The sequence below is a fragment of the Schistocerca piceifrons genome, chromosome 1, assembly GCF_021461385.2.
Source record: "Schistocerca piceifrons isolate TAMUIC-IGC-003096 chromosome 1, iqSchPice1.1, whole genome shotgun sequence".
NCBI classification, from domain to species: Eukaryota; Metazoa; Arthropoda; class Insecta; order Orthoptera; family Acrididae; genus Schistocerca; species Schistocerca piceifrons.
This window is the reverse complement of record NC_060138.1, coordinates 980,777,074-980,799,287: the sequence shown is the minus strand read 5'-3', so window position 1 is coordinate 980,799,287 and position 22,214 is coordinate 980,777,074. Positions and strand designations below refer to the sequence as shown.

The following is a 22,214-nucleotide window of genomic DNA, read 5'->3' as shown; positions in this document are numbered from 1 at the left end:
GATGCTGATGACATGCGATAGGATGCTAATGAGGAGGCTGATTAATGATGTAACATGTTTATTTATAGCGCAATATTTTTAAAATTGCGTCAAAGGAATTAGTCATAGGAACCCAAATTAATGATGAAACATTTTTATTTAGAGTGCAGAGTTCTTTAAATTGTGTAAAAACACATAGTCACACTAACACTAATAGTAGTGCGAAAGATCGAGCGCTGCCAAGCCACGCAGTATCATTAGCCAGTAGTCAAATATAGGGGTGAACTTTGATGTAACAAATTGCATAGTCAGTAATCGTGAGCAGTTCCAAGATTCCTGATTACCATTGTAACAGTTCAGGAGAAGAGGGTACGTGATTGTGAGTCTTACTTTTAATTTCGTTCCACTCTTCTTGCATCTTTGCTTTTCTGCTTTTTCTGTTAATATAGCTTTAGTTGACAATGTTATATATTTAATGGCAAACTAAAATGCATAGAATGTATCGACCCGGTTTAGAACCACAAGACTGTGGCGTCAGATGTGCAGCAATAGATAAAATAATAAGGAAAAAGGTAAACAAATAAACAGGCATTGAATCAGCTACCAGAAGTTGTGGTTTTGTGGAAAATAAAAAGTCCAACAATTCGTGCTGCACTAACTAATTTCAGATCATAAAGGGGCATATGATGAAACAGATGGCAAATTCTGAAAACTCGATCGCCGACTGTTCTGCACATTCTCGTGCATAATAAAGGCAGCCTTGTCATTCTTGAAGTTTTCCTCTCGGAGAAATGTTATTATCATTTTCAGGCGTGCATCCGGCACATTAGCAATTCCTCTCGCGTTATTCCGGTTATGGATCTCACCGCCATGCTCAGCATTAGTCGGCGACTGAAGTTCCGATTTCAAAAGGTAACTGTTTATACACCATCCACAACCACTTGATTCAGTGCTATATTGTGGAGAAAAATGCACACGCGTCACAGGTGACACAATCGACAGAGTGTTACCGATCACAGATAACATTTATGTGTCGAAGTTGAGAATATTGCCAAGCGCCGATTGTAATTATACATTGTTCATTAGATTAACGAACAGACGGATACGTGACGCTGTCCAGCCTCACATTAACAGTTACCAACTGTGTTCAAAAGGATGCCCTAAAGGCTCTCTTTGCAGTCCCGAATTCTGGGATGTAAACTTAGAGCCACTTCTGGATAAATTACAAACCAGTCAGGAATTACTTGGAATGTAGACGACACTGAGGTGATAAAAGTCATTGGGTAGCAATATGCATACATTCAGATTGTAATATTAGAATCTGTTTCGATAGCTTAAATAAACTTATATTCGATAATCTAACCATGCAGGCTCATAAAAGCCATAAAATTTGTGTAAAAATTTCTTAGATCGTCGCTGAGCAGCGACCACCTGATATTTCAAAGAATACTTTACGCTCCACGGCGCGGAATACGAATTGTTCATAAATTGTATCGATAGAGATATTTTGTGTTTCTTATTTTTCGACAGCTGAAGAATTGTAATCCTCTTCTTTTACCAGAGTCGTGATATTCTTTAAAGACGGCGGACGCGTATATGGCGTGGTCCGCAATCACTGATTAGTAATTATAAAATATTACTATAGTTCAGTGCTATGTAAGAATTTATGTGTGCATCTAAGATGAAATATCGAATATGTTAAACGACTCTACTTAAGGAAACAGCCAGAAAGATAGAAAATTGAAATTTTACGGAGCCTGTTGTTAGCAATACTAAGGTAATTATAAGTTATTGTGCTCTCAAATGCAATAGTGCCTGTTTATTACTTAGAGTATTTCTGTGCTATCAATCTCCAATTAATAGCAACAGAAATAACGGTGTTTTTAAAGTTTTCATACAGCTACCAGGGACCGACTGCGTGTCGGCAAACGTCGTAGTTAAGGCGGAAGGCGCACTGCTATTTACCTTGTTTGTGATTTAAATCCAACTTCTTTTTATGTGTGGTGTAGTATAGCAAAGAAAATTTCCAGCTCTGTCTGGTCCCTTAGGTTTCTCTGTCCGTAGTTGCTATGTCTCAAATCCGGTCATGATCGAACATGATAACGACACAAATAAATTAAGTGTCAATGCGAACTCTGTTCTTGATCTTGAGAACCCTACGCCTTCCGCAAACGATTTCAGGTGAAATATAAACTATCACTTACAGTACTTAAGTTTTTCGAAAAGTCTTTGTTCTTCCAGCCAAGAAGTGGTGCAAAACTCACAACAGATTTCTGATTCTTCACAAGAGAATAATAATTTGATCAAAATATAAATATCTTTAAAAAAAAAAAAAACCACAACAAGATGCCGGTGGCATCGGGTACGCAACGTATAAAAGGGCAGTGCGTTGGCGAAGCTGTCATTTATGCTCAAGTGATCCAAGTGAAAAGGTTTGAAATGTGATTATGCTGAACTGCTCAACATGCCGAGCAAAGAAAACTCGCCAATGGAGGACAGCGACAGCAATAGAGGCTGTCATTTGTACTCATGTGATCCATATGACGTGATTATAGCCGCACGACGGCAACTAACGGACTTTCAACGCGGAATCATAGTTGAAGCTAGACACCTGAGACATTTAGTTTCGGAAATAGTAGGGAATTCAATATTCCGAGATCCACAGTGTCAAGAGTACGCCAAGAATACGAAATGACAGGCATTACATCTCACCATGGACAATGCATGGACAATTCACTAACCGATCGAGAGCAGAGGCGTCCTATAGAGTTGTCATTGCTAATAGATAAGCAACACTGCGTGAAATAACAGCAGAAATCAATATGGGACGTACGACGAATCCATCCGTTAGGATAGTGTGCGAAATTTCGCGTTAATGGGCCATGGCAGCAGACGTGCCTTTCCTAACAGCCTGACACTGCGTGCACGTCTCTTCTGGACTCGTGACCATATCGATTGTTGTCTTATATAGACTCGTGACCATATCGATTGTTGTCTTATATAGGCGTTTCCGACCGCAGCGACGTGTTCTTCCTGTTTGAATATCTTTTTTGTGGTGGTAAGTTCCTATGGGACCAAACTGCTGTGGTCATCGGTCCCTAGGCTTACGCACTACTGAATCTAACTTAAACTAACTTACACGAAGGACAACACACATACCCAAACCCGAGGGAGGACTCAAACCTCCGACGGGGGGAGCCGCGCGAACAGTGGCAAAGCCCCTCAGACCGCGCCTCTATCCCGCGCGGTTTACATGTCTCTGTATTTGAATACGATGTCTACACCAGTTTCTTTGGCGCTTCAGTGTGATACTAATTACAGACGAAGGAATGTATGATGCCACAATCTCAAATTTCGACGTCCCACCGCTTAAACTATGCATTGGAGACTAGTGGTTCCCTCTTGAAAATTATGTCGCCACACACGATATATTAAATGTTGCCGATATTGTTTTCTCTTCCTCTCTCTCTTTGTCTCTCTCTATATGTCCTATAGATGTTAAATGTTACTGGTGTTTTGGTCAAGAAAATGGAGGTCCGATAGCAGAAACAGACACACTCCAGCATGTACATGTTAACCCTTTCAGACTCGATTTTTTTCTGCAGATTGAAATTTTGTTAATGCGCATATGCTCATAGGTTTTTTAAAATGATTTTATAAGCATCAGTTATACAAATATATGCTCTCTTTCTGAAAATATGCTTTGTACACAATTATGTACATTTCGTCTTAACAGAGACTGAAACCACTGTAGACAAAACGTATTATTTACATTGTGCAGCTCACCTCAGTTCACATACAAAACTTCTCTTATTTACGTAACCCCGCAGTGTGGTTTAACACTCCAAGAAGCCATTTTCCGTACAGCTGTTCACATTCCAGGCTGATGTATAGGCTGTGGAATGGCGTGCAGGGTGTGCTGACGTCCAGTGTAGAAAACACAGTCTGTATGGAAGGGACCCTTCCGATCTTACTGCTCTAACTGGCGGTGTAGTTACATAATTCCACACAAAATCTACCAGAACTCCTAAGTGGCGGCAGTATATACACTCCTGGAAATTGAAATAAGAACACCGTGAATTCATTGTCCCAGGAAGGGGAAACTTTATTGACACATTCCTGGGGTCAGATACATCACATGATCACACTGACAGAACCACAGGCACATAGACACAGGCAACAGAGCATGCACAATGTCGGCACTAGTACAGTGTATATCCACCTTTCGCAGCAATGCAGGCTGCTATTCTCCCATGGAGACGATCGTAGAGATGCTGGATGTAGTCCTGTGGAACGGCTTGCCATGCCATTTCCACCTGGCGCCTCAGTTGGACCAGCGTTCGTGCTGGACGTGCAGACCGCGTGAGACGACGCCTCATCCAGTCCCAAACATGCTCAATGGGGGACAGATCCGGAGATCTTGCTGGCCAGGGTAGTTGACTTACACCTTCTAGAGCACGTTGGGTGGCACGGGATACATGCGGACGTGCATTGTCCTGTTGGAACAGCAAGTTCCCTTGCCGGTCTAGGAATGGTAGAACGATGGGTTCGATGACGGTTTGGATGTACCGTGCACTATTCAGTGTCCCCTCGACGATCACCAGTGGTGTACGGCCAGTGTAGGAGATCGCTCCCCACACCATGACGCCGGGTGTTGGCCCTGTGTGCCTCGGCCGTATGCAGTCCTGATTGTGGCTCTCACCTGCACGGCGCCAAACACGCATACGACCATCATTGGCACCAAGGCAGAAGCGACTCTCATCGCTGAAGACGACACGTCTCCATTCGTCCCTCCATTCACGCCTGTCGCGACACCACTGGAGGCGGGCTGCACGATGTTGGGGCGTGAGCGGAAGACGGCCTAACGGTGTGCGGGACCGTAGCCCAGCTTCATGGAGACGGTTGCGAATGGTCCTCGCCGATACCCCAGGAGCAACAGTGTCCCTAATTTGCTGGGAAGTGGCGGTGCGGTCCCCTACGGCACTGCGTAGGATCCTACGGTCTTGGCGTGCATCCGTGCGTCGCTGCGGTCCGGTCCCAGGTCGACGGGCACGTGCACCTTCCGCCGACCACTGGCGACAACATCGATGTACTGTGGAGACCTCACGCCCCACGTGTTGAGCAATTCGGCGGTACGTCCACCCGGCCTCCCGCATGCCCACTATACGCCCTCGCTCAAAGTCCGTCAACTGCACATACGGTTCACGTCCACGCTGTCGCGGCATGCTACCAGTGTTAAAGACTGCGATGGAGCTCCGTATGCCACGGCAAACTGGCTGACACTGACGGCGGCGGTGCACAAATGCTGCGCAGCTAGCGCCATTCGACGGCCAACACCGCGGTTCCTGGTGTGTCCGCTGTGCCGTGCGTGTGATCATTGCTTGTACAGCCCTCTCGCAGTGTCCGGAGCAAGTATGGTGGGTCTGACACACCGGTGTCAATGTGTTCTTTTTTCCATTTCCAGGAGTGTATGTGGTTAAAATAAATCAGGAACAAAATCTGTAAACCCCGCTGGCACACCAACCACTGGCAGACATTTATCAGCCGAGCAGTACAGGTACCGAGGGCAGGTCTCGTCACACTGAGAAGCTGGAAGGAGTCAACTCACAGGGGAACCAGGTGCCCCGCAGGTGTACGGCGCAGGAGTACGCCTTGGCGTTGTAGTAGGTGCGGCCGTCGGAGGCGCAGAAGAGCGGCCGGTCGATGACCGCGGGCAGGCGGTCCGCCGCCTCGCACGGGTCCTCGCCTCGCTCCACGGGCCGGTCACACGCTCCCTCGTGAAGCATTTCCACAACTGCAGGCACGAAGCACACCTCTGATTATCAATACGACCAAGTGGTATTTTATATGCTATTAGATAACAAAATGCTGTCTCAGCCCCTTACATAGACTGCTTCCGATTTACACTGCCTGACGAAAAACCTGAAAATTCCTTACGAGATGGCCGTATGTCAACGTAACTTCTTTGACGTACACACCATCCGTGGATAAGTAAATTTACTAGACTTGCAATTTACTGTGAGAGTTAGAAGAGCCACCGCAGTGGGCGTGGTTCGTGCTTAACGTTGATACCGTATCTGACAGGCTATATAAGGGGGCAGCATCACATGCTGAGTTACCACTGTGAGTGACATCAGTATGCTGCATACTCGTGTAAAATAGCGTTTTAACCATCTGACAGAGACTCATTGTGTATCTCCATTTGGCCAGCTGCTCGAATCGTGCAATATCCAAATTTTTTGAGGCATTCGGGTACAACAGTAGCTCGATGTTGAACTGCGTACTCGTCATCAACGTTCTGATCGACCATGTCTGACCACCACAACGGAAGAATGCACCGAAAACATACTGAACTCTTAAAGTCTGCACCTGCCTACCGACAGCAAATAATGGACTCCTTGCAACGTTACGTGCCACGCTGCACAATTGGCTCGAGACTAATAGCAGCCACACTAGGAAATGACCTTCTAATGTGTACGCTGCCATTCACATCACAAAACAAACGGCTGCTTTTGGAGTGATACCGTGACCGGGAAACGTGGATTGATGTTGAACGGCGTCGCATTGTGTTCAACGACGAATCGCGGTTCTGCACTACCTCAGATGACCGTTGATGGGATGTATGACGACGAGGTTGGGAGAGGTCCCATTCCTCAGTGTTTTGGATAAGCACAGTGCTCTTGTTCGTGGTGTAGGGAGCCATAGGGCATGACTACGGATCACGGCTGGTAGTGACTGAGGGCAGTCTGATGGCGCAACAATACGTCAAGGACATCCTGCGTCCTCATGTGTTACTTCTTACGTGACAGTTTAGTGGTTCCATTTTTCAGCAAGACAACGCTCGTCCACTCCTGGAACGTGCCTCAATGAATTGTCCGCGTGATGTTGAGATACGCCCACCGCCAGTAAGATTCCCAGATTCATCTGAAGCAACTGGTATCAACCAGCCCAGACATCGACTCCGTCCCAGTGCTAGTATTCCGGATATCAAAGACCAGTTATCACAAATTTGGGACAACTTACCTCAGAAGAGGATTTAATGGTTTTCTGATACCATCACCAACTGAAACGATGCATAGATCCAGAGCAGACGGGGTGAATAAGTGGGGCTCAAATCGCCAAGTTCTTTGTAAGTTTGACTCGATTTTGCAAACACTGAAATAACATTACATACTCATTCAAACTGTGAGGGATCATTCTATTTCCTTCTTCCTTATGCGTGCTCCATTTTTTTGTGAGGCAGCGTAAACATCCTGCGACCTCGGCATTTACAGCATTGTGCCCAAACCGTGAAAAGCTGCAGACAGCACAATTACTGAAACTGAAAGGTACGTCTTGAAAGGCTCGCCCAAGCTGTAAGCTATTTTATTTTTGCGAACCATTCTCAAGCACTGCCCACTACGTGTTTCACACCTTTTTGTACATCTATAGTTAGCAGTACTTAATATCCATTATACAATAAAACAAATCTGTCCTAAGCATAAATACCAAACATACGACACGACGTTGCGGACTTCAGCTCCATAAATACTGTAAGAACCTAACGCAGCACCACCCGTGGTAATCTTATGAATGCACATTGACTGCATGCAGTATCAGAAACAGCGGGCTGCAAAGGTATGGGATATCGTGTAACCCCTCCTGCCGCAGTTGATGGCTTGTGCGATAAACTCGTTAGATAACAATTAATTTGCGTCCATGGAGTCGTCGTGGCAGCATCTCTTGTAGCCTCTTTTCAGTTTACAAGCTGCCTCACATCGAATAAAAAACACGAGCTTTCGATATCTCCGCCATTGTCAGGAGTAAAAACCGCTGACTGAGGAGACGAACGCAGCTTTCCGCTTATATAGTCACGACTGCAGCATCTGGAACCAGTCAGAGAAGGCCAAAGAGACGCATGCGCGGAAGGAGGGTTGCGGCGCAGCTCTCAGCAGCTCCAGTCCGCTGCGGGACGGAGTGACGTCAGGGAGCGCGAGGGGTTGGCGCTACGTTTGAAAGTGTCGCTCCCGCCTCCCCAGCTACGTCAGGTATTCGTCTCTGCATTCGCTCGATATAGAGAGCTCGACCCCATGCCCTACTAAGGTTGTACGCTGGACTCTATTTAAGAAGTTGCAGTTTTTTTCTAATTTCGGATGCCTCCCTTGACAAAATGATGACGCGTGAGCCAAGACTCTTGTCTTTTCAGATTGTATTTTATATCCGTTTGTCAGGAAATGATGAGCTACGGCCGAATTCTCACGTTCCCTTTGGTTAATATGTCGATAGTCCTCAGTAATGTTCAAGCTATTTGATTTACACAGATACTGACTCATTCGCAAGCGACACCGTACACACCATTCAATCGAACAGCTATGTCATCTTTAATAGGACGTATCACATCTCGTATTTTGAGGGTGAACCGAAACATTGGTCTCAGTCCATGTCTCTGCAGCACACGTCCTAAGCTGCTGCTCGTTGCCCCGCAGCGTGGCAGGAACGCAGCCGGTCTGTCGTCTTCTGCCGATTCAGAAGGCGTCCGTCATCAGTGGCACCTGACAGCCCCTGTCGTTCTCCTTCGCTGTAAACTTTCTCCCCGAACACGCGTTTCAATCGCTGCAGTTCAGACCCTGATTGGTCGTTATCGAAAATAATCTTTGGTCTGTGTACCCGCTTTCTTGTATACTTGGTGGTCACACCTATTAGGATTCAAGTGCCGATCTGCGTGCGTTTGTTTCCCGTACATTGAATGACCAAGCCGGCCTCCTGCCCTCCAAGAACGGTAGCTTATCATCCTTCTCCATGTGTATAATAAGTTTAATGTTGGGATGGACACTGTTCATACCATCAACGAAATGTGTATTTTCACCATGATGCCATATCAGGAAGGTGTCATCAACATGCCGGAGGAAGCAAGATGGACTCAACGTTGCAGAGTTCAGAGCCTGCTCCCCGAAGTGCTCCATGAAGAAATTCACTACTGCCAGAGACCAGTAGTGATCCTATTGTGTGCCATTCGCCATCTCATAATATTCGTTGTACAGGATGTACGCAGCCGTTTGGACATGACGGAACAACTTGACGATCCCTCACGGAAAATGTTGGGCCGAAGAATCCAGCGTGTCTTGCACTTGCGCCCTCGTAAAAAGCGACATAACTTCCCGACTAACCATTACGTTATTTCGGCCTGTCGTCATTTACTTGAGTATGTCAACAAATGTGTGCGAATTCACATGATGTTCACAGTGTCTCAGCTTGGGTGCTAATAACCCTGTCAGTCTGTAGGTGGGCGAACTGTTTGCACTAACAATGAGCGCAAGAGGGACATTTTCCTTGCGTATCTTCTTCAGTCCATGAACCCTTGGAGGTCTGGTGGCACGAGGCATTAATGTCTTAACTACTTCGCCGGTAAGCTAGAGTCTTTTTATAACTTATCTGCCTCTCTGCCAATGGCTAAGTCGAATCACGACTGAGTATCTGGTACGTATCATCTTCTAATAAAGGTAGCAATTGCAGTGTTCAGAACCACTGTGACTTATACTTTGTCGGCTAGCAAGACAATCAAGACTTTGTTCTTATGTAACAAGCGTAAACCAATTAGTTGAGTGGAAGGCTGGCTCGTTCATTCATTGTAGAGGAAAGCAGCGCACACTTCTCGGTACTTGAACCCGAATAACTTTCACTACCTCGTGCGCAAGAAAGCGGTCTTGTACACACTAGTACATAGAGCAAAGATTATTTCAATGACGACCACCTACAGTCTAAATTGCAGCATTTGAGACACGTGTTCACGGAGAATGGTTACAGCAATGGAGACATCCCAACCGCTTTCAGGTGCCACCAGTAAAGGACGCTGTGTGACGCGGCGTTTCTGCCGTACTGTGGGGCAACGAGCAGCAAGTTACGACGTGTACTGGATAGATAAGGACTAAGACCAGTGTTCCTCCCCTCTCCCACCCCCCCCCCACCCCCAAATGTGTGGTGCGCCCTGTTAAAGACTAAAGACGAGATAGCTCTTCGAGAGCGAATGCAGCACTATCTACACTCATGCTCATAAATTAAGGATAATTGCAGAATGTGGCCCCTCACAACGTGGCGCTACACAAAACTGGCGCTAATAGCATAAGCACATAGGGAACACACACGACACAGATAAGTCTACGGAATTGGTGATAAGTTGTGAAAACCGTCCCGAAACACATGTGCTAGAAAACGCCACTGTTTCCTGCGCATGTACCCCGACATCAATATATCAATATGGGATATGATCACTATGTACACGTACACAGGCCGCACAACGGGTTGGCATACTCTGGATCAGGTGGTCGAGCAGCTGCTGGGGTACAGCCTCCCATTCTTGCCCAGTGCCTGTCGGAGCTCCTGAAGTGTTCTAGGAGTTTGGGACGTGCAGCGATACGTCGGCTGAGAGCATCCCAGACGTGCTCGATGGGGTTTAGGTCTGGAGAACAGGCAGGCCACTCCATTCGCCTGATATCTTCTGTTTCAAGGTACTTGTCCACGATGGCAGCTCGGTGGGGCCGTGCGTTATCATCCATCACGAGGAAGGTGGGACCCACCGCACTTCTGAAAATGCGGATATACTGGTGCAAAATGAAGTCCCGATACACCTGACCTGTTACAGTTCCTCTGTCAAAGACATGCAGGGGTGTACGTGCACCAATCATAATCCCACCCCACACCATCAAACCACGACCTTTCAAGGACATTAAAGGGTTGGTATCTGGTTCCTGGTTCACACCAGATAAAAACCCGGCGAGAATCACTGTTCAGACTATACCTGGACTCGTCCGTGAACATAACCTGGGACCACTGTTCCAATGACCATTTACTGTGTTCTTGACACCAGGCTTTATGGGCTCTCCTGGGACCAGGGGTCAGTGGAATGCACCTTGCAGGTATCCGGGCGAATAAACCATGTCTGTCCAGTCGTCTGTAGACTGTGTGTCTGGAGACAACTGTTCCAGTGGCTGCCGTAAGGTCCTGAGCAAGGCTACCTGCAGTACTCCGTGGCCCTCTGTGGGCAATGATGGTGAGATATCGGTCTTCTTGTGGTGTTGTACACTGTGGACGTCCCGTACTGTAGCGCCTGGACACGTTTCCTGTCTGTTGGAATCGTTGCCATAATCTTGAGATCACACTTTGTGGCACACGGAAGGCCCGTGCTACGACCTGCTGTTTGACCAGCCTCATAACATCGTCAATATGTGTTCTTTGAGCCATTTTCAACACACAGTCACCATTAGCACGTCTGAAAACGTCTGCACACTTACTCGCAGCACCGTACTCTGACATGCACCAACACACCTCTGCGTATGTGGACTGCTGCCAGCGCCACCGTGCGATAACCGCAGGTTAAATGCACCGCATGGTCATACCCCGAGCTGATTTAAATCCACAAACCGCCCACCAGAGCGTTGTTTCACCATGTATCAGCATTATCCTTAATTTATGAGCATGAGTGTATACAGGGTGTTACAAAAAGGTACGGCCAAGCTTTCAGGAAACATTCCTCACACACAAATAAAGAAAATATGTTATGTGGACATGTGTCCGGAAACGCTTAATTTCCATGTTAGAGCTCATTTTAGTTTCGTCAGTATGTTCTTCCACCTACGCTCAATGGAGCACGTTATCATCATTTCATACGGGATACTCCACCTGTGCTGCTACAACATGTGCCTTTACAAGTACGACACAACATTTGGATCATGCACGATGGAGCTCCTGCACATTTCAGTCGAAGTGTTCGTACGCTTCTCAACAACAGATTCGGTGACCGATGGATTGGTAGAGGCGGACCAATTCCATGGCCTCCACGCTCTCCTGACCTCAACCCTCTTGACTTTCATTTATGGGGGCATTTGAAAGCTCTTGTCTACGCAACCCCGGTACCAAATGTAGAGACTCTTCGTGCTCGTATTGTGGACGGCTGTGATACAATACGCCATTCTCCAGGTCTGCATCAGCGCATCCATGCGACGGAGGGTGGATGCATGTATCCTGGCTAACGGAGGACATTTTGAACATTTCCTGTAACAAAGTGTTTGAAGTCACGCTGGTACGTTCTGTTGCTGTCTGTTTGGTTCCAATGGCACTGAGCACTATGGGACTTAACATCTGTGGGCATCAGTCCCCTAGAACTTAGAACTACTTAAACCTAATTAACCTAAGGACACCACACACATCCATGCCCGAGGCAGGATTCGAACCTGCGACCATAGCAGTCGCGCGGTTCCTGACAGCGCCTAGAACCGCTAGACCACCGCTGCCGGCTGCTGTGTGTTTCCATTCCATGATTAATGTGATTTTAAGAGAAGTAATAAAATGATCTCTAACATGGAAAATAAGCGTTTCCGGACACATGTCCACACAAAATATTTTCTTACTTTGTGTGTGAGGAATCTTACCTGAAAGTTTGGCCATACCTTTTTGTAACACCCTGTGTAGATCAAACAGTTTGAATTTTTCAGAACGTTTTACTCAGAAGTAAGAAAACTTGAGAACGCAAACAGATAAGCATTGTTGAAAAAGTGCGTAAAATACAATACAATATGGAAACACGACAGCCTTGGCTCACGCATCATCGTCTTGATATGCTTTTATAAAGGAGGTAGTTTAGATTAGAATCAACAGCAGCAGCTGATACAGAGACCAGGAGTACACACCTAATAGGGCGTGGGTAAAGACTTAACATATTGAGCGAAAGTAAAGGTGGATGCCTGACGCTTCTAAAGAGGCGGGAGCAGCAGTTTCAAACTTGGCGCCGGCCCCTCTCGCCACGTGACGTCTCTGCTCCTGCAGCAGACCGGTGGTGCTGTGAGCTGCGCAGTTATCCTTCTGCGCATGTCTCACTTCGGTCGTCTCCAGTTCCAGATGCCGCAATCGTATCCATGTAATCAGAAAACCGTTCCAGCCCTGACAGTCAGTGATTTTTATTCCTGACGGCGACAGTCGAATGCTCCAGTGTTTTATTCAATATGACGCTACGTTTAAATCGCGAATAGTTTATTCCACAATTATTTTGAGTTTTACTTTTCTTTCATCATATTGTCTTTTTTTCTGTAATATATATCTGCCTACTCACACTGTAGGAGTTGTTTCCAATACATTCTGCGACAATAGAGTTCTTAAGGAAAATAGTTTTAAAAGCTATAATGTGTTAGTTTCACTTTCGTTTGTATTCCAAGTAGTGTTTCTTTTTCATACTAGACTGTTATGATAGCGAGAAGCGTTAAAACTGCCTTCTGGTCGAACCTATTTCAGGCTAAGTCTGCCTAAATCATTTCACCCGAATTTCGGATTGTCTCCATTTAATTTCCCGCGGATAATTTTATGCTCCACGTCGTTTCTCAGTCTGCCAAAAGCAGTTCTGTGTAAGTAATCAAATACGACATTAAGTACACAGTCAACTCTTAGGAACTTTCTATTTCGCATCTGATGCACGACCATGACTTCAATTTAGCTGATTAACAAACAATCCTCACTTGATCTTCTCTACAACACAGTCCAATATTTGCTGCAGGAATTTGTTGAAGGGAATATTATTTGTCGAGGTTAGCTGAAAATTTTAATGATTGCATTTGTTTCAAAGGATGGCTAGCGTATTTTACAGATTATCAAAGAGGACTGACGTACAACAACAACTGGTTTAATGTAGTTACCGTCTGTGTTACAGTAATATACTCGGGCAATCGATTTGTTTGCAGGAGACTGTGTACGGCTTTCTGTAATGTTCTGAAACTGTGTGTACTTTAACGATGCTCGCCGTGTCGTACATTGTTTGCTGTGAGGCAACTCATAACTTCATTCTGATGTTTGTTCTCTTGTTTACCTGTGGAAACGTAAATATTCATAGGGACACAGAGAATTAATATCGCCTGGAGTGAACTTACAGAAAGTTTCAAAAATCTTTGAGCCCCTGCACAGCATTTTCACGAGATCTAATTTTCAAATCTGCTGTTTCCTTATTTCTCTCCCGGGAAACTACTTGCCTTCAGAGCATCCAAACGACACAATCTTAAAAATAGTGCTGCCGGATGTGATATAAAACTGTGCGCAATGGTACTAGGATTTGAACTGTCGTCCTCCCGGATGGAAGTTCATGTGATAACCACTGCACCATTGCACTCCGTGTAAATATGGGCGACAGTCGAGGTCAGTCCTTAAAGGAGAGGCACTGGATGCGATAATTATGAAGCCGCACCAACGAATATACCTCTTAAATGCAATGGAAAAATTGATGAATGATCTTTATCTCGACGATTAGAGAACCGCAAGGTCATTGTAGGCATAAATCCGCGTACTTTTACGAAGGGAAACCCAAAAATAGGACGCTATAAAATCGCAGTGCACGTAGTCGTAAACTAAACAACCTTGAGACACATATGAGTGGGACTGTGAAGGACCTGATTAATTATGTACTTTGGGAGTGCAATAGACAGCAATAGTTACATATTACGAAATGAAATTTGGCCAGGCTTCAGCAGTCCACTAGGGTACATACATAACTAATTAAAAATAGGTTTCTCTTGAAGAATTTAGAACGCTACCAAGGAAAAAAAAGCATGTCCATCACATGATCCAGAAATTCTTCCACTGTAGAGGTAGGTGCCCAATCAGGTTTGACAGAAATTGCAACTACGAAAAAGAATTGGTCGTAAAATTCTTTATCATATTTAATAAACAATTTGTGGTCTCGACAGGTACGGAAACGAGACTGTCCTGGAGTGCTAAACGCAGACCTTAGTTAGTTAGTCAGTTACTTTCATGTTCCATGGATCATTTGCACGATAAATCATAATCTACATCTACATGGTTACTCTGCAATTTACACTTAAGTGCCTGGCAGAGGGTTCATCGAACCATTTTCATACTACTTCTCTACTATTCCACTCTCGAATGGCGCGTGGGAACACGCAACACCTAAGATATCTACTTTTATGTCACTCATGCTAACAGCTGTTCTGGTTTCGAATTATGGAATATTTACTTCGTCTTCTTTCGGGAAGGAATTATGGAAAACTGTATTTAGTAACTCCGCTTTAGTGGCACCATCATCGGTAACATTTCCATCGCTATCGCGCAGTGACGGTATTAACTGTTATTTGCCAATGGTGTACTTTACATACGACCAGAATCTCTTTGGGTTTTCTACCATATTTTGAGACAATGTTTCATTGTGGAAACCATTAAAAGCATCTCGCATTGACGTCCGCACTAAATTTCGAGCTTCCGTGAAACTTAGTCAGTCTTGAGGATTTTGTGTTCTTCTGAATTTGGCATGCTTTTTTCGTTGCTCCCGCAACAGAGGTCTGACGTGTTTTGTGTAGCATGGTGGATCAGTCCCACCTGTTATTAACTTATGCGGTATGAATCTATCTACTGCTGTCGATACTGTATCTTTGAATTTGATCCATATCTGGTCTACACTTACATAATTAGCTTGGAAGGAATGGAGATTCTCTCTTAGGAAGGCATCAAGCGAATTTTTATCTTCAGTTTTAAATAGATATATTTTGCGTTTATTTTTAGTAGTTTTCGTTAATATGGTTTTGAGCCTCGCTACAATGACCTTGTGTTCACTAATCCCTGTACCTTTCATGACGCTCTCTATTATATCAGGATTATTTGTGGGTAAGAGTTCAAGTGTGTTTTCGCAACCATTTACAATTCGTGTGGGCTCATGAACTAATTGTTGAAAGTGATTCTCAGAGGAAGCATTTAGTAAAATTTCGGAAGACCTTTTCTACCACCGGCTTTGAGCATGTATTTTCGCCAACAAATCGAGGGTAGATTGAAGTCTCCACCAATTATAACTGTATGAGTGGTGTACTTATTAGTAATGAGATTCAAGTTTTCTTTGAACCGCTCAGCTATTACATCATCTGAGTCGAGGGGGGGGGGGGGGAGTCGTTAGGAGGAGCCAATTATTATTTTGGTACGACTGTTGAGTATAACCTCTACCCATAGTAATTCTCAGGAAATATATCTATATCAACTTCACTACAAGATAAACCACTACCAACAGACACAAGCACACCATCACCTACTTTATATAATCTATCCTTTCCAAACACGGTTTGCGCCTCTGTAAAAATTTCGGCACAATTTATCTCTGGCTTTAGCCAGCTTTCTGTTCCTATAACCATTTCAGCTTCAGTGCTTTCTATCAGCGCTTGAAGCTCTGGTACGTTCCCAACACAGCTACGACAATTTACAACTACAATACCGACTGTTGCTTGGTCGATTCTCGTCGTTCCGTTGCCCTGTACCCTTTGAGACTGGAGCCCTTTTTGATCTTTCCTGAGTCTGTCTAATGATACGTAACGAGTCATTTTACATACAGATCGCAACTTAATTTTGTAGTATGGCTATATGCTGAACAATTATAAAGTATTGTTTTTGATATATTCAGTAAGTCCTACCCATCACCTTTACACATTAAAGTAATAGACATTTTTCTACATAATAGGAGATCTTCAGTTTGTTTTCCAATTACTTTGCTATTTGTCAGACATTTTGTGTCACTGGCTAAGTCATCAAAAATTATTGTTGCAGTATTAAGCGTTCCTTTTTGTGCTAAAGGCACCCTTAATGTGGGGTAATGAATGGCATATTTCCTTCTGGCATTGTTATTATTTACTTCATTGTTCCTTCTGAACTGCAGTTGATTATTTGCAACAAACTTCATGACAAAATTAATATACTGTAAAGCGGTGTCACTCCTTAAAGAAAAGTCTACGAGATGACTGTAGGTGTGCACCACATACTACTCTTATGGCACGTTTTTGAGCAATGAAGTCTTTCCTTCTTAAAGATGAGTTACCCCAGAACATAATTCTATATGACATTATTGAATGAAAATTCGTGAAATACGTCACCTTACTGATCTGAAATGATGCTAAGTGCACCTGTGACTAAACTAAGTTTTTTAGGGGTTCCAAAATGAGCTTTTTCCATTTTAAATTTTCATCTACAAACATCAAAAAAAGTTTTGCATCACCTAAGTTCCGAGAGTTCCGGAACATGTACAGAAAATTGGAATGGAGATGAACATAAACATCATTGCCGCATTTATTACTGCTCATTAAAACCACACATTGCTTGTTGCACCACCATACAGCGAGACCTTCAGAGGTGCTGGTCCAGATTGTTGCACACCGGTACCTCTAATACCCAGTAGCACGTCTTCTTGCATTGATGCATGCCTGTATTCGTCGTGGCATACTATCCACAAGTTCATCAAGGCACTGTTGGTCAAGATTGTCGCACTCCTCAACGGCATATATCCCTCAGAGTGCTTGGTGGGTCACGTCGTCCATAAACAGCTCTTTTCAATTTATCCCAGGCATGTTCGATAGGGTTCATCCTGGGCACTCTAGTCTAACGGTGTCGTTATCCTGAAGGAAGTCATTCACAAGATTTGCATTATGGAGGCGCGAATTGTCGTCCATGAACACGAATGCCTTGCCAATATGGTTGCGCTATCAGTCAGAGGAACCCCCTGTGGGTCCGGGGTAAGAATAGGCCCGAGGTATTCCTGCCTGTCTTAAGAGGCGACTAAAAGGAGTTTCAACCGTTTCGGCCTTCCATGTGATGGTCCCCCTTGGGGTTTGACCTCCATTTTTCCAAATTCTACAGAAGTACGAGCCTTTTGGGGAAGGACGCCTTACGTGGTGTCTCACTGGTCCTCAGTGCACTAAGACCTTGGCACTCAGCATTGTCACAGCGTTGTAACCACACCCACTATTCCTCAAATTGGGCCTAAACGCCTGATGGGTTGAACAAGTTACGCCCATAGTGCGTCCCCATCTGCACCTACAATCATGATGGACTTTCCATGGCACCCGAAATCCAGCACGGTAGCCAGCCCATTGTGGTGCGGTCGTCATGTACTCTCTAGGTTGTAGCCCCCTGACAACACAGGGATCGTACTGCCGATACCTGAGCTGCACCCTCCCCACGTCGGCCAAGGAGTTCTTGGGGCATCAGGACTCCCGGCAATGGTCATCGTGCCAGGTGGCCCTTGCTGAGGCTGGGTGGCGCCCGTGGGGAGAGCTGGTTGGAGTGGGTGGTATCGGGGCGGACGTTTCGCAGATGAAATGTCAACATGTATCGGGTCGCTCTGCGGCCGAGTCTCTTAAAAAGAAAGGTACTGTCTCTGGTTCTGGTTCTCCTGCCCTTTCCCCCTTGGCCACTCCCTGGGAGGAAGGACAGGCCCGCCGGCTTGGAGGGAAGTACTTCCCCCGCTATTTAGTCTGTTCTCGGACCGATGGGGGGGACGTTCGCCACCTCCAAGCCCATGTTCTTTGTCCAGCACATCGAGGACATCTTTGGGGAAATTGAGGCTCTCAGTAAAATGCGTTCAGGGTCCGTTCTTATAAAGACAACCTCCGCCACTCAGTCGGCGGCGCTCCAGGCGTGCGACCGACCAGTGTCCATTGTCCCGCATCTGGCACTGAATAGGACGCAGGGGGTTATTTTTCATCGGGACCTCCTGCTGCAATCTGAGGAGCTCAGGGCCAACCTGGAGCGCTGAGGGGTGCATTTCGTCCGGCGAGTCCAGCGCAGCCCCAAAGACCATCGCATCGACACCAGGGCCTTTATCCTCGCCTTCGAGGGGGACGTTCTCCTGGAGAAGGTAAAAGTGATGTGCTACCGATGCGACGTGCGACCTTACGTCCCACCTCCTACGCACTGCTTTCGGTGTTTGCGCTTTGGGCACATGTCATCACGGTGTGAGGCTGAGCCCCTTTGTGGCGATTGTGGATGTCCTCTTCGTGAGGAACATACATGCACGCCACCACCTCAGTGCATCAATTGTCCTGGCATCCACTCGCCTAGATCTTTAGACAGCCCCGCATATCAGATGGAGAAGAAGATTCAAGAATTAAAAACTTTGGATCACCTTTCTTATTCTGAGGCCAGGAAGAAGTATGACCGCCTCCATCCCGTGACGTTGACAACTTCGTTTGCCTCAGTTGTGTCCACTCCTTCCACAGTATCCTCACCCCTATCCTGTCCCCCCTCCACCTCCTCACCCCATCCGGGGTCTATGCCTCCGCCTCCCAAATCCCTCCCTTCCAAATCCTCCTTCCTCGCGGCCCCTGCCCCCTCTGTCCCAGGGGCCACCCTTCCTCCTCCTCCCCCTCCGCCGCCTGAGAAGCGATCCTCTTCTCAGGCGTCCATCGGGGAAACATTCCGGACCTCGGCTTCCAAGGTCCGGCGTTCCAAAACGGACCCCGCGCGTGAGGACCTTCTTCGGGTCCGGCCCACCATCCCCGTGCCTTATCGGACTTCCCAGAAGGCCTCCAAAAAGACATCTTTATCCCCCTCTCCACCCCAGCGCGTTTCGTCTGACACTCCATCCGTGAGTCGCTGCTCCTGGCCGTCCCCAGTTTCGCTGGGACACTCTGCTGCCAGGCGCTCAGCTGGCCTCTCGTCGGCGAATGATGCTGCCCCTCCTACGCAACCCGGGAAAGTGGCTGCAGCTGGCGACGACTCGAAGGAACAGGATCCGCCTCCCGCCGGTTGTAGCGTTGTTCCCTCGAAACCTGGCCCTCCGCGGCTGTCGAGGTGACCAGCTCTTCACCCGTTTCGTTCGCCCTTTTTTCTGACTAGCGATGGCTTTGTTACATTGGAACATAAGAGGTATTCGATCTAATCGGGAGGAATTACAACTGCTCCTCCGCCTGCACTGTCCGCTCGTTCTTGGTCTCCAGGAAACCAAGTTGCGCCCAACTGACCGTATTGCTTTTCCCCACTATACCTCGGAGCGGTCTGACCTCACCCCTGTGGACGGTATTCCAGCTCATGGTGGGGTCATGTTGCTCGTTCGGGACGATGTCTATTACCATCCCATCCCATTGACCACCCCATTCCAAGCAATACCTGTCCGTATTACTCTTTCTGCCCTTACTTTTTCCGTTTGTACCGTCTACACTCCATTGTCATCCGCAGTTAGTCGGGCCGACATGATGCACTTGATTGCCCAGCTTCCTCCGCCGTTTTTATTGTTTGGCGACTTCAATGCCCATCGTCCCCTTTGGGGCTCTCCTGCATCCTGTTAGAGAGGCTCCCTCTTGGCGGATGTCCTCAACCATCTCAATCTTGTCTGCCTCAATACTGGCGCCCCGACTTTCCTCTCGGACTCTACTCATACCTACTCCGACTTGGACCTCTCGATCTGTTCTACCACTCTTGCCCGTCGGTTCTAGTGGTATGTCCTTTCTGACACCTATTCGAGCGACCACTTCCCCTGTGTCGTTCGTCTCCTGCACCACACCCAATCCCCACGTCCTTCGAGCTGGAACATACCGAAAGCTGGCTGGGGACTTTACTCCTCCCTGGTGACCTTTCCGGACCACGATTTTCTCAGTTGTGACAGTCAGGTCGAATACCTCACGGCTGTTATCATCCATGCTGTCGAACGTTCCATTCCTCGTACTACCTCTTCTTCACGTCGCGTTTCCGTCCCCTGGTGGAATGAGGCTTGTAGAGACGCTATCCGTGCTCGACGTCGTGCTTTACGCACCTTTCGCCGCCATCCTACGTTGGCGAATTGTATTGGATACAAACGACTCCGAGCGCAATGCTGTAGAGTCATCAAAGACAGCAAACAAGCTTGTTGGGCCTCTTTCACCAGCTCCTTTAACAGTTTTACTCCCTCTTCTGTCATCTGGGGTGGCCTGCGCCGGCTGTCGGGCATTAAGGCCCACTCCTCGGTACCTGGCCTGACTTCTGGCAATGAGGTCCTTGTTGATCCTGTGGATGTCTCCAACGCCTTCGGCCGCTTTTTCGCGGAGGTTTCAAGCTCCGCCCATTACCACCCTGCCTTCCTTCCCAGGAAAGAGGCAGAAGAGGCTCAGAGACCTTCCTACCACTCGCTGAATCTGGAAAATTATAATGCCCCCTTTACTATGCGGGAACTCGAACGAGCACTTGCACTGTCCCGGTCCTCTGCTCCGGGGCCAGATGCCATTCACGTTCAGGTGCTGGCCCACCTTTCTCCGGCAGGCAAAAGCTTCCTTCTTCGTACCTACAATCGCGTCTGGACCGAAGGTCAAGTCCCCATGCGTTGGCGTGACGCCGTCGTTGTTTCTATACCCGAACCCGGGAAGGATGGACACCTTCCTTCTAGTTACTGCCCCATTTCTCTTACAAGATGTGTCTGTAAGGTGATGGAGCGCATGGTTAACGCTCGGTTAGTTTGGATTCTTGAATCTCGACGGCTACTTACCAATGTTCAATGCGGCTTTCGTCGCCGCCGCTCCGCTGTTGACTACCTTGTGACCTTGTCGACATTCATCATGAACAACTTTTTGCGAAAGCGCCAAACGGTAGCCGTGTTCTTCGATTTGGAGAAGGCTTATGATACCTGTTGGAGAGGAGGTATCCTCCGCACTATGCACGGGTGGGGTCTACGCGGTCGCCTGCCGCTTTTTATTGATTCCTTTTTACCAGATCGAAAGTTTAGGGTACGTGTGGGTTCCGTATTGTCCGACGTCTTCCTCCAGGAGAACGCAGTGCCCCAGGGCTCCGTCTTGAGCAAGCCCTTTTTGCCATAGCGATCAATCCTATTATGGATTGCATTCCACCTAATGTCTCAAGTTCTCTTTTTGTCGATGACTTCGCGATCTACTGCAGTGCCCAGAGAACATGCCTCCTGGAGCGCTGCCTTCAGCGTTGTCTAGACAGCCTATACTCATGAAGTGTGGCAAATGGCTTCTGGTTCTCTGAAGAGAAGACGGTTTGCATCAACTTTTGGCGATATAAAGCGTTCCTTCCGCCATCCTTAAATCTCGGTCCCGTTGTTCTCCCATTCGTGGAAACTTTGTTGGTCTCCGCACGTCTCTTATTTGGCTGCCCATTGTACACGTTCCCTTAATGTCCTCAGAGTTCTGGCTCCAAAACTGACGATGGTGTCGGCTGTTCCTTTGTCATCGGGGCCGGCACCTTTAAATACCGGCTCCTCGACCAGTGTTCCAGCTTTACGGCCAATCTTTTTGCTTTCCATCAGGCCGTTCAGTATGCCCGCCGCCACCGCCATTCATCGTATGTACTCTTCTCTGATTCACTCAGTGCTCTTCAGACCTTGGAGCTCCATATCCGGTCCATCCCTTGGTGCAACGGATCCAGCAGTCCCTCCATTCTTCTGCTGCTGATGGCTCTCCTGTCAGCTTTCTGTGGGTTCCCGGCCATGTAGGAGTGCCTGGGAATGATGCTGCTGATGCTGCAGC

General features: G+C 46.9%; 1 protein-coding gene across 1 annotated transcript in view; it reads right to left on the bottom strand.

The window, feature by feature from the left end:
- LOC124776944 (serine protease inhibitor dipetalogastin-like) overlaps positions 1–22,214 on the bottom strand; it is a 382,087-nt gene that overhangs the window by 16,885 nt on the left and 342,988 nt on the right. Inside the window, exon 7 of the mRNA XM_047252169.1 lies at positions 5,588–5,773. Within this exon, the coding sequence (XP_047108125.1) occupies positions 5,588–5,773 (186 nt within the window). The remainder of the gene's footprint in view (positions 1–5,587; positions 5,774–22,214) is intronic.